The sequence below is a fragment of the Cyprinodon tularosa genome, unplaced genomic scaffold, assembly GCF_016077235.1.
Source record: "Cyprinodon tularosa strain WSP-4 unplaced genomic scaffold, ASM1607723v1 ctg931, whole genome shotgun sequence".
Lineage (NCBI taxonomy): Eukaryota > Metazoa > Chordata > Actinopteri > Cyprinodontiformes > Cyprinodontidae > Cyprinodon > Cyprinodon tularosa.
The window spans coordinates 28785-42704 of record NW_024039709.1 but is presented as its reverse complement, the minus strand read 5'-3'; the positions used below and the strand labels follow the sequence as shown (position 1 = coordinate 42704).

Here is a 13920-nt window from a genome sequence, read left to right as displayed (position 1 = left end):
CTGTCCTTAGAATCATCATTTATTTCTTGTTTTCAAATAACTGAGATGCTGTTTCTGCTTAAATGTAATTAAGAAAAGTGTTAAAACTTCTAAATCTGCGGTATAGCGAAACCTTTTAAAGCCTATCCTGACATTATCTATATTAACAATAAAACTCCAAGTCCAGATCTCTAGAGGAACTGTCCTGCATTTTCAGGATGGGTCCTTCCTCCAACACACCCGACCCACATGGCTCAAACTCTGCCACAGCAGGTCATGTTCAGCAGAGCCCCAATCAGAAGCTGCTCCTGTTATCCATCTCCGTTGGGAACAGGGCACTTGAGTCAGAATCCCATTAAATAGACTCTGACTTACAGAGTCCTGGTAATGATGGCACTATATCCATAACCTGCACAGTAAGATTAAGCTTGGCCATTTAGGGCTTTATATGTGAGCAGGAGGATTTTAAATTATATTCTGGATTTAACAGCAAACCAATGAAGAGAAGCCAGGAGGATATGATCTTTATTTTCAGTTTTCATCAGAACTCTGGCTGCAGCATGTTGGATCAGCTGAATGCTTGTGGACTTACAATTACGATAGGAATTACAATAGTCCAGCCTTGAAGTAACAAATGCATGGACTAGTTCATTTGCATTTCAGATGCATTCTGAGACTGTAGCTCTGACTTGTTTTACTCAGTCTGTAGGAGAGCTGCATTCAACATGTAGAGTAGAAATATTTCTCAATGTGCCACCCCCTTTATACTGGGAGTCAGCCTTTTGTTCTGGTTGACTCTGGTGAGCTCCAGGCTTCGGAGCAGCAGCTGATAATGAGGGGAATGATGTCATTGGCAAGCCTCAGCAAGACAGTTGGCTTCAGGCCATTAGCAGATGAAGGGCCAGATGAGGGGAGAAGGAGGTGGGTTGAGAGGCGATTCATGGCTCTATACATAGAGCCTGTTCCTCAACTACATCAGATCGTTTAGTGTTTCTCTACTTTGCTGCCTCTTATGTTTCTGTTTATGTGAAATGGGCCATGAATTATGTAAATTTCAATTGCTGCCCTAAATCTAGTGATGACTTGAAAGGCAAACATTTTACTGGATTTGAGAAAACATTTTCCATCCATTGCATTGAAATTAATCATCAGTTATGTCAGTTGTATTGTCAATCTTATTTTGCCGTTTGACACCATTTTGGGTTGCAATACCTGCGGGGCAAACTTCATTTTTTTATTGAGGTCAGTGAAAACATATGTGGAGGTGTCTGACATTGTGACTGTGAATCACATACAGGTTTGCTGGTGAAGAATCTCAGTCATCCAGGTCATAGTCATTCCTAAAAAAGTAAAAAAAAAACAAAAAACAATCCACTGGACTTGGTTTCCAAATTTAAAGACGCTTCGCTTTAGCCTGGGTGCCATTCCGAACTTAGTCCCGCCCACAACGTTTGAGGTCGGGAAGTTCGGTCTGGCATTGCTTAATAGTAGCGCGAGTATGCTCGCACAATAGAGACTGACACGGGAGTGGATTTTCACTCCTGTCCTGTCCCACTCCCACAGAAAAAAATTATGTCCCGTCCCGATCCCGGGCCAGAATAGAAATCAAAATCCTGTCCCGTCCCACTCCTGGTGAAATTACTCCCACTCCCATCCCACTCCCATTCAGAATGACTCCCGCTCCTGCACCACTCCCATTCTTGTTGTTTTTGAGCGTGGGTGAAAAACTCAGAGCGGAAGTTACTATTGGTTTGCTCCCGCTTCCGTCTGCTCCCGTTAATGTTTAATCCTGTACCGTCCCAATCACGTGATCGTTACTAATACTGACTCCCATCCCACGGGAATCCCGTGATCCGTGGGATTCCCGAAAAAATGTCAGTCTCTATCGCATAATATCTGGCGGGCCAATCAAATTGTCAGGGCGGGCTTTATACGATGATGGACAGATGATCAACAGTAACGTAATCAACCACGTCACCAAAGCACGCATGGGTGACAACAACAATGGCTGCCGCTGGAGAGTTGAGGTGTGTAGATTCTGCTATTAGGTCTGTTCTAGAAGATATCGACAGCAAATTAAATTTTAAAAAGAGGAACAGAGAAACGCGATCAAGGCTCATCTTCTTATTCTAGGTGTGCAACTGCACGCTTTGATTTTTGTTGACAACAACTATGCATTGCTTAACATACGTCACGCACTCTGTTGCTCTTATTGGTTGCAGAGGCATTTTTTTTCCTGGTTCTTTCGAAACACGCCCCATAATCACAGCTCTATGGAGCAGTATCAGACTCATATTCTGACTAGAATTGAGTAGGACTACGTCAGGCTAGCTTCGCTTCCCATCCAGGAGCCTTTTTCAAAGGCAAACTGGACTTTGGCTCAGGTTTTTAAAGACGTTTTGACAGCTATCCAGGAGTCTCTGTCAATTCTGTTGGCTCTACCAGATCTTTATGTAATCGGAGCGCTGATATATTTAAGCAGCATGGAGATCTATTCTCTTAGATCTTTAGATGCAAATCAAATAGCCACCCGTTGTTCTGGGTGGTCGGAGTCTTTTGTTGTGCATGTGATGAGTGAGTGGTCTTCTGAATCATAATGCTTATGTGATCTTTATGAGATGAGATACATGACTTTGATTTGCATCTAAAGCCAGGTATACACTGTGTAATATTTTCAATCGTTGCACGCAGCTGCAGCTCAAACTGTACAATGAAACCGCAGGGTTTAAAAGTTCACAGCTCAAGATGCAAGTTCTCACACTGTGCGACCCGATGCTCTGATGCGATCTACCTGCTCACACTGCACCGCCAAAAAACACATGTCGGACTCCCTTGTTTGCACATGCGCAGTGCTCTTAACTCTCATAACTCTGCATGAACAGCAGGATTCGTCCATAAACACCTCACAATGGCCGACTGAATTTCAAACATGTTTGATTTTTTTCCCGACCTTACGATTCCTGATTGGGAGGGGGTCCTGAGAGGCTCATCGGCCCTCTTTACACCCTGTATACTACATGACGCATATTTTAGAAGTTTAAAAGTGCAGGGAAGTCATATTTAAATGTCAAATCATTCTGGCTTAAACATGTATATAAATGTACTCTTTATCCGAAGATATTGTCCCAAATTTAGAAAATTTCTACTTTAAAAAAAAATCCTGTCTGAAAAACCTTTGGGTTTTTTTTTCGTTATCTTCTGCAGGCCAGTTAGTTCTACGTCAGCCTGAACACCTACATTCGGCCATTCATATATCAACGGTCATCTGTCAATGAAAATGTTTTCGGTCATAGCATCTTCATTCATATGTCGCAGCTAATATACGCAACGGTTGAAATCAGAAATCAGAATGATTTCCTTTCCCATTGAGTTCCGTCCCAGTGTTCACGGGAATGGACGTCTGTGTCTTCAGCAGGCGTAGAGCTAACAGAACTGGCAGCGTTGCGAGGCAAGGGCTTAAACATGTACGGCTGGAAGCCTTCTACACCAAACCAAGCTTCTGCCGCCCTGGCATCCTCTTCCACAACATCTTCGTCCCAACTTTTCACCTCTAAATAAAAAATGGTTGACGGAGGAGACTCATCCACGACCTCCAACACTAAACTCTCCTCCTCTTGCATGTTTCCGCTGTCCATAGTATTCCTTGACAGTGTCGTTTCTAAGTCACCAATTTAGTGCTACTTGGTCCCAAGGGAATTTCCCATTGGGACCCTTCTAGCACTAAGTTGCTAACTGGTTAGCAAGATGCTTCCCACAAACCGGCCACAATAAAACTTGCATGCAAACCTTCTGCCACAATAATCACGCCCCCTTAATAAATGACCAATCACATTCACTTAATTCACTCGTGTAAAATCGTGCAGCACTCAGGAGAATAGGGGGCAATGCTAGCGGGATGTGTAAATGGTTGCAAAAACCAAGCTCAGCAGGGTAAACTACTCCAAGCTCGGTCCGAACTCAGCATGGATCGGTTTCAGAGGGGTAGTGTTGATGTGGCACAAGTCCGGGAAATGCTGTATGAGTCTCCAGTAGTAGAGGTCACTCAGCAGGACAATACAGAAGGAGCTAAAGCCATCAGTTGCCATCAAGCAAACATGAAATTTTTTTAATACTGATCTGGAACCGGCGAGGTACTGGGAACTGATTACTGACCTGGAAGAAATTCTGAGCATAAATGTGCAGCGCTAGGGGCTTTAGTACAACCTATCCCTTCATTATTGGCAGTCATACTGTTAAAAAGAGGTTGATCAATTTAGCTTTAGTCTGACAGAAGACAAGCAGGTTCTAATCTAGAATTTACAGCCAAACCCCAAATTCCTCATTAATGATGCCAAAGTTGCTGCTGTTGTTTTTTTCTGAAAGCCAGCGATCATTGCATCTTTCTGATGTTTAAAGGTTTGATGACATGATACTGATTTCATGTAAGTTTGCATTAAAATCACGCAGCAGAACATAACTTAGGAGAGTTTTTAGGAATCGCATGGGCTTATTTTAAAACTGATATCCTACATTCAGTAGCACCACAGCAGAACTCTGATTTACAGCTGGTAAAAACCCACAGCATGCTACAATGGAGATGGATTGATGATTGTTCCAGAACATCTAGCCTGGAATTGGTTTGTGTGGTTAAGCTATCAGCCAGTTCAAGCTCAGGAGAGGGAAGTGATGCTGCGGGACATGGAGGCATCACAGGTTTCAGGTCAGAACCATCCAGAGCAAACCTCCAGCCCACAGAGTCTGACTCTGAGGGTGATGCTAATGTGACAGCAGCAACACCGCTAGAAAACACACGGCAGGGAAACACAGCTGCTACACCTCTGGTACAGATAATAGAACCAGTTTTTAGTTTGTAAATATAAATTAGTATATAATACTTTAAATGAACATGATTTTCAAATAAATCCTCCGCCGATGTTATGAGAAATCATCTACCATAAGGTATAGCTAGCAACTTCACCCTTCTCTCAGAGCCACGGCTGTCAGATCTGTATGTTTCCAGCACAACAATAAAGAGAACCCCTCACCTCAATAAAAAAATAAAAAACACGATAAATTCCTCTGAATCTTCTGTTAAAACCTATGGAACATCCAATACAGAAGGCAGAGCCACATTATAACCTTGAAGTTAGCCTATGGTTGTGCTACGGAAGCTAATAACAGTTAGCTTTGGTTCATCATCTGGAACAGCAGCAATCTACCACTTAAGCTCCACATCAGTCTCCAATTCTTTTCTGAATATTTTTTTAATTTCTTACTACAATTAGGCGGTGTCTGGCTCAAACACCGCCTAATGGTCTCCCTCTCTCCACCTTAGGTACTGCTGCTGACAGCGGCTGATTTAAATTTTTTCTAAACTGTTATGATCTGCCGGTCTGGTATTTTTGGTTCTGTTTAGTTCACTTTCTGTGTTTACTGTTAAAAAATATATTTTTTTTTAATGACTTCTTGGATTTACTGTTCCTGTTTGTTTTTTTTTCAGTTACCTTATATTCAGCATTCTTTAGGCCATTTCTCAATTCACAGGAATGCGAGTACAGACTCGTGTCCTCGCCAGGTATGTTCTTGAGAGGAAAATATGAAAGTGTGGACTCAGAAAGAACGGGAGCACGCAGCATAAATATGGGTCAACTGGAACAGATGCGTACTCGTGACGTCAACAAATACTCGGCTGCTCTGAAACTGCATTTCACCTCCTGATAGTCTCTTCCTTTTTATAAGAAAGGACAGGATAGGAAATTGTCGGTCTTGCGTTTTGGTGAATTGGAACAGTACTAGCACTGAAGCTGATGAAGTTTCACAAGCACATGAGAACACACAAGTACACATATTGAGTAATGGCCCTAGTTTTATTTTGCCATTCATTGTTTGCAGCTTTAGTTTATGTTTCACAGTTACTCCGTTGCCCCCCAGTGTCACCTTCCTCCCAAATATATATATATATATATATATATATATATATACACATATATACATACATATATATATATATATATATATATATATATATATATATATATATATATATATATATATATATATATGTATATATATATATGTATATATATATTTGTCTTTTCTGGATGGTCTTTATTATTTTATGTCTTCATCAGTTCCTGCTGTCACACACCTCCTCTTAACTCTGTTCTGGTTCCTGTGTTCCTCGGCTGTTTAGTTTTGGACTTTTACATTGGCTGCAATAGATCTGCAAGAACTCATCTCTGCCACTGCACCTTGGGTCCAGCTACAAACTCCTCCATTTACTGACATGAACAACCAAGCAAATCTTTCAGTGTGGAAATAAAATAAAAAAACACATCCTTCACCAAATGTTCCAAGCACAGCAGAGACACCATGGAGTGCTCCAACATATCTCAATCTCATTTGACCTTCACCCACTTAGAAAGGGTTCCTTAGAAAACGTAAATATTCTGATACCATCCTTATGAGGGTTGAAGCAAAACGCTGCACCACAAAGTGATAGCTGTATCTGAATCCATTAAAACTTCAGCAGCTATCCATAACTAATCCACTGTTCCTGCATACGTCACTCCTACTTTCTCCTAAGCAGCACCAGAGTGCTCTGAATGGCAGAGGTTGTGTTTGATTAAAATGGTTTTATGCGGGCATCCTTAAAATTATTACATCAATCATATGTATTAAAGTTTTGGACCAGAAAAAATACTAGAAAATGTCAATATCGTGTCATTAACACTAAATATTAGTGAAGGCATGGTTTTTGTGACGGTTCTTGTCCCGGATTACAGGCAGTTGAAATGGATGAGCATGTGCATCTCTGAGCTTGTCCAGTAGTGAGCTGAGTTTTTGCATAAGTAGTAACATAAATACTAGATTCATCCACATGAAAAAAAGACTGTCATGTATGTCTTATCATTGGCTATATAGATCGTGCTTGTTAATTAATAAAAATGAACTCTCTGATATTTTTTGTCCCCTATTTCCCAGCGAACAGATTCTGGCTCTTCAGGGAGGCAAACCTTGAACCAGGCTACCCTCAGGAGCTGGTTGATTATGGGCGAGATATTCCATATGATCGGATAGATACAGCCATCTGGTGGGAACCGTCTGGCTACACTTACTTTTTCCAAGGAGACAGGTAACGTCTGCAGCCTATGAGCAATGTCAATATAAAATGTATCCCCTTCCTTGGTAGGGAGATCATGTTTCCAACTGATTTTGACAATCTTCTGGTTCTTCCTTTAGTGCCACCATGACCAGTTTGAGATAACTGCATCTCAGCTTACATTGATACGTATAGTGTTCATTATGAGCTGATTGAATACTAAATGCGACCAGTATCAACTCTAGTCCGTCCTTGTTAAGACAGTTGATTAGCAAAAGAAAAAATGAAAAAGAAATGGTCTTTTTCCCGCTATGTTCAGATACTGGCGCTTCGATGAGACGTCACGGTCTGCTGACAGGGGCTACCCAAAGTCAATCGATATCTGGGATTCTTCAGTGCCTGCTTCTCCCAAGGGGGCCTTCCTGACTGATGATGGGGGTGAGCTGAGAGAGCATGAGAGGATTTTGCTGAATGGTTTTGTATTGGTGTAACCTTAAATTTTCCTTCTTGATGTTCTTTCCCTGTGTTGACAGGAGACAGGATTAATTTAATGTTGTCTATTTGTATGAAACTGAATATACAAAGGGTCAGGTCTGAGGCTCATCACTATGGGAACAGCACCTTATGAGGAATAGCATTTTGTACTAACAACTCGCTAGCGGACAAATTCCACTGTTTATTGAAACTAACATAGTTAATAATTTCCTCATTATATCCTTTACTACTCATTAACATCCCGGTTCATCTAAATACATCTTACAATCACATCAAATGATGATACCTCACATGTTATCAGTATCAACCTTAAGCCAGACATACAGTGGGTGATGGTTGGAAATGGACACTTCACTCACGCTCCCCGTGTTTCTGGCATGTAATATTCCCAGGGCCAAGAGATACATGTCATTTGCTATCAGAAATACATTGATTTAAGTTGAAATGCAAATAAAAAACATTTTCTATGAGACATTTTCCTGACTTTATGTTTCACTATTATATTATGGGCTACTATATAAATCTTTTTTTTAAGCAAACCTGTAAAAATGTAATGATCTCAGAATGTTGGACCCAGAATTCGAGGCGAGACAGGCAGTGGGAAAGTTCAAAACGTTTATTAAACACCAACAGGTGCGCGGGGCTGCTCGTCTGCTGCGGGACGGATCTCTGCAGGGATAGGAGAATACAGGTCAGTGACTGGATGTGGAGCTGAATGCGACTTGGAACAAAGTCACTGACCTGATTCAAAGTTCAGTCCATTCGCGGACAACTCAGCAGAATCCAGAAGGAAGGTTTGACCGCAGTTGCGGCGGCCACGCCCCCAGAGTTCCTAGAGAGCGAGCAGCAGAAGTCAGTGATGTACTTCATCACTGACCGGTCTCCCTGTCTGAGAGTCAAAAGTCCCCTTGAGGCTTCCCTACTCGGAAGAACTGGGCAAAAAACTCTCATTACTTCCAAAGAAAAATTATTATAAGAGCTGCAAAGTTCAGGATTATTCAACCACTGTGACGTTCCCCATAATTTGGCCTTTCCCGCTAACAGAGAGATTACATAGGCCACCTTGGCTCGATCAGAAGGAAACGCAGAGGGCTGTAATTCAAAATGAATTTCGCACTGAGTCAGGAAGGCTCTGCATTGATCAGGATCCCCTTTAAACGCTTCAGGAGGGGACAGACGCGGTTCAAGAGAAGCTGGACTATCAGTAGCAGACGTGGGCGCGGCAGCTGTCACGGGCGGGGCATAATCAAGGATCTCCTGCATGCCTGATTCTAGCCGGGAAATACTTTGATCCACATCATTTCGCCACTGCCCGTCTGCCGATGGGTCCATGTTTCGGCCAGGTTATTCTGTAATGATCTCAGAATATTGGACCCAGAATTCAAGGCGAGACAGGCAGTGGGAAAGTTCAAAGCGTTTATTAATCAAAACAGGTGCGCGGGACTGCTCGTCTGCTGCGGGGCGGATCTCTGCTGGGATAGGAGAATACAGGTCAGAGACTGGATGTGGAGCTGAATGGGACTTTGAGCTAGTCACTGACCTGATTCAAAGTTCAGTCCGTTCGCGGAGCTTTGATCACTGTTGCGGCGGGCGACGCCCCCAGACTTCCTAGAGAGCGAGCAGCAGACGCCGCTAATCCACAGGACAGAAAACTGGTCATAATCAGGGAAGCAGAGAGACTAAAGAAAGCTAGGAAACGTCTCACCAAAACACACAAATAACCTGGCGCTGATGGGAGGCAAACACACAACTTAAATAGCAGAGGAACCAGGTGAAAATGATCGGCGATAATCAGCCGCAGAACCAATTAGACAGGGAGCAAGGAGCAAAGGAAAAAACCAAACCATCAGCGCCAAGATCATGACAAAAAACCCCATTTCCATTTCTTTCGTTTTTAAAATTAAATAAAGAATTTAAATGGCAAAAATTCAAACGTGTCTGCTAGTTTAGTCCATCTTATTTATTTGAATATTTAACAAAAACATTGCAGATGCCACACACGCACACAAAATGACAGAAAGATCCGAGCGTTTTAGTTTATATATATATATAATACCTTTCACAAACTATGAGTGTTTTTAAAATCTAGTGATTTTTTGAAAGAAAATAAAAGAATAAAAACAGTTAAGCATTTTAAAAGCAATTTTACAAAAAAGGAACATAACAGCATTTTTTAAATAAATGATTTATTTTGAGTACATATCATTTAACCATATATTGGGGGGTAATTAATTGAATGCCTATTTATTTATTGAACATGTATTTATTTAGATTAGATTAGATTAGATTAGATTAGATGAGCTTTTTTGATCTCACAGCGGAGAAATTCACTCGTCACATATTAGCATAGAAGTTACAGAAGGTGCAAACAAGGAGGAAAAAGGTGCATTAAGAATAAGCAATATATATACAGTATATCCAGGTATATACAGTATATCATGATAAATAGGATTAAGGTGCATGTGTACATGTATCGCAACCCCATCAAGGCTAAACGTTTAAGTGATAAAATCTGTTAATTTGTGATTTTTTTTACTATGGCTATTTTTTTTTTATTACAGACCAAGCAAACAAACTCTCGATGGATTTTAATGAACACAGTTTAAGATTAGCTTAACTTTTGATCCTCAAAGCTGTCAACGGCACTTATATTTCACAAAACTAAAGAAAATATATTTTCTTACATACCTTTTTGAACAACTTTGGCTTATCTTAATGAGGAATCAACTTTGGATATGATTTTAATTTCAAAATCACCAGCCGCAGTACTGTCTCTGTCGCCTTTCTCTGGTTGCGCCTCAGTCCGTATCCCCGGCTCTAACTTAATTAATTTTATTTTTCATTAAATAATAGAGATGCAGATAATGCAGTCACTATGTTAAATTAATTCATTAACTTTATTTTAATCAAAAACATCATAAAATAGCACAATATCACACCAAGATCCCCAATAAACCTGCTTTTCAGTTGACTGCAGGCCCACAAACATCACCTTTAGCACGGCAGAGCTCCCAAGCGCCACCTGGTGGTTGTGTGGGTACATTGCAGTTATTTTTTAAATAAAAAAAACTGGCCTCAGGAAATACATTGTGATTCACGCAGGAATCACGCAGGAAACCGTCCATTTCCAACCAGTGCCCACTGTACGCTGTGTGATATTTTCAAACATTGCACGCAGCTACAGCTCAAACTGTGAGACGAAACCGCAGTGTTTAAAAGTTCACAGCTCACAATGTATATTCTCACTCTGTGCAAACCACAAGTCGGACTCAGCGCTGAGAGATGGCGCTGGTCAGACTTGTCAATCTGGAAGAAGAAGAACTCAGTTGTTTGCCCACGCGCAGTGCATGAGGTTCTGGTAAATCAGCTTGTAGCTCAACAGCAGGACTTGTCCATGAATACCTCGCAACGGCCAACTAAATTTCAAATATGTTTGATTTTCTACCGACCTTACAATTCCTGATTGGTCGTGAGTGGCTAATCGCCCCTTGTTACCCCCTCTATATGTCTTCAGGAAAGAGTCTTTAGCATTGTGAACATAAGCTGATGCTTCTTTTGTTGCTTTCTTGTTCGTGCTAAAAGTGAAAATTGTGCACTGATATTTCCATGGTTTTTGCCTGTTTCAGCATACACCCTCTTCTATAAGGGCTCCAAGTACTGGAAGTTTGATAACCAACGTATGAAGAGTGAACCGGGCTATCCAAAGTCCATCCTCAGAGACTTCATGGGCTGTAGTGTGGACCTGGATCCTGACAAAGACACAGACTCCGGGCGCAAATACCCAGACCCGAACCGACCACCATTCAACCCAGACCCAGGACGTGATGGCGACAAGGGCAAAGAACGGGAGGGAGCAGGCCGTGAAGGAACCGACTCTGACAAGGGAAAAGGCTCAGACAGAGACAAGAATGAAGACTATGTTGAGGGTCGGGAAGAAGACACCAATGAAGTAGATGTTGTGCTGAAGGTGGACAACAGTGAGCTACGAACCATGAACATTCTGATGGTGACCATCCCTCTGGTCTTGGTGATGTGCATCCTTGGTCTGATTTATGCCATTATTAATACGCTACAGAGCAAAGGAACACCTCGGTTGCTGGTGCATTGTAAGCGCTCCCTTCAGGACTGGGTCTGACATTTGGCTCAAGGAAGCACTGAATACCAGACCTCCCCTCCTCTAACCCAGAGCTCTTTCTGTTGATCCAGCTGTCCTCTGTGGTTCCTGCAGCTCTTAGTAAATGTGATGGTAGATCCATGCTGATGCAGTACTGACGTAAATTATGTCTTACATTTAAAGACACTGACACAACACCTTAACCACCTCCCATCTCCCATGGTGCTCTATGATACATTAACAGTAGTCTATTTATAAGAGAAAACTTTGCACATTTTGTTTTGTTTTGGTTCCTTCTTTGTGACGCTTCATGTTGTTTTCACTTCTTAACCAGGAAAGCTTTTCTATTCAACTCTTTGCAAGGCCCTTCCCCTAATCTTAGCAGTAGTCTTAGTTTTTGCGGATATCACAAAATCTGCTTATATCATCTCACAAAGTGTTACCAGAGGTGTAGACAGAGAACCAGCCCTCAAGCACGGCTGTTGATCAATTCTGTCATCATAGTATAGTAGATAAAAGTCATGCTGATGGGGTTTAACTGGACATAGCTAGCTCTGATTTAAACAAACCCCTGAGTTTAAAAAAATGTTGGCAGTTGTAGACCAAGAGTCTTTCCTTGAAGTCTTGCTTTTTTGGTCACATCATTTGATTGGATTATCCGATCACATCAACATGTCTTCTAGATTCTTTGGTCAGAAAAAAAGATTTTTAGAAATTCTTTCCAAAGTGAGAATTTTTAAAACCAGCTTTGGATATGTTGACTTGACATACCCAAAGTAGCCTAAATCCTTTTTAACTATTCTAGAAACTACTGCTCTAGAAACTAGAAAAACAGTGGAGCTCTTGGTTTAATTAGAACTCATAGTTGTGCTAAAAAAGGTAATGACTGGCAGGAAGTTGTGAACTCTGTCAACAGCAATAAGAGCTAAATTTGTCTCTGCCTGGTTTTAAAGCAAAAGTCCGGTCATTGTCAGAATTCAAACCTCTGAAAGTACTTTAAATACAAAATTATCCCATACTGTTCAATAAATGATAAGTGTTTTAATTAAGAGTCATTTTCATCTGAATGTGCTTTACTGGAGGCAACCATAGGTGGCAGAACACTACTGCCACCTACTGGTTTGTGACGTCACGGTGCGGTATCGGCTGTTGATCAAGTCCCAGTGCTGTATCTGGTGTTTGTCACAACGCGCTATTATCCAAGTCATCTTGAAAACATTCTTCTTCCAAATGTTTGCTACATATTTCGTGTTTTTTCTCTGGCCAGAAGTTCAATGGCAAATCCTCCCTCTTCAAGTTGGCGATCCAACGATGAACCCGTCCGTGGAGGATCAGGAATCAGAAAGGTGGAATAACTCTTTTTTTTTTTTTTTTTTATTCACCTTTTGCCCGATGTATTACAACATCCAACTGCCACGTTGGCAGTATTACTTAATAATAGTTGTTATAATTAATGTTGATTGTAGATGTGTCTAGTAGTTCCCATTGATTCCCGTTGGATCGGTTAGGGTTAGGATGGATAGGGATGGATGGATGGATGGATGGATGGATGGATGGATGGATGATGGATGGATGGATAATAGATAGATGATGGATGGATTGATGGATGATAGATAGATGATGGATGGATGGATGGATGATAGATAGATGATGGATGGATGGATGGATGGATGGATGATAGATGATGGATGGATGGATAGATGGATGGATGGATGGATGGATGATAGATAGATGAGGGATGGATGTATGGATAGATGGATGGATGATGGATGGATGGATAGATGGATGGATGGATGGATGGATGGATGGATGGATGATAGATAGATGAGGGATGGATGGATGGATAGATGGATGGATGGATGGATGATAGATAGATAGATGATGGATGGATGGATGGATGGATAGATGGATGGATGGATGATAGATAGATGATGGATGGATTGATGGATGATAGATAGATGATGGATGATGGATGGATGATGGATGGATGATAGATAGATGATGGATGGATGGATGGATGATGGCTAGATGATGGATGGATGGATGATGAATGGATGGATGAATGGTGGATGGATGATAGATAGATGATGGATGGATGATGGATGGATGGATGGATGGATGGATGATAGATAAATGATGGATGGATGGATGGATGGATGGATGAATGATAGTTAGATGATGGATGGATGATGGATGGATGATGGATGGATGGATGAATGATAGTTAGATGATGGATGGATGTTGGATGGAT

At 41.3% G+C, this 13920-nt stretch overlaps 1 protein-coding gene across 1 annotated transcript in view; it reads left to right on the top strand.

The window, feature by feature from the left end:
• mmp15b (matrix metallopeptidase 15b) overlaps positions 1–12724 on the top strand; it is a 73808-nt gene extending 61084 nt beyond the window's left edge. The window contains exons 8-10 of the mRNA XM_038274826.1: positions 6943–7093; positions 7380–7498; positions 11182–12724. Coding sequence (XP_038130754.1) covers positions 6943–7093; positions 7380–7498; positions 11182–11690 — 779 coding nt within the window. The 3' untranslated portion in view covers positions 11691–12724. The remainder of the gene's footprint in view (positions 1–6942; positions 7094–7379; positions 7499–11181) is intronic.
• The last annotated feature ends 1196 nt before the right edge of the window (positions 12725–13920 follow it).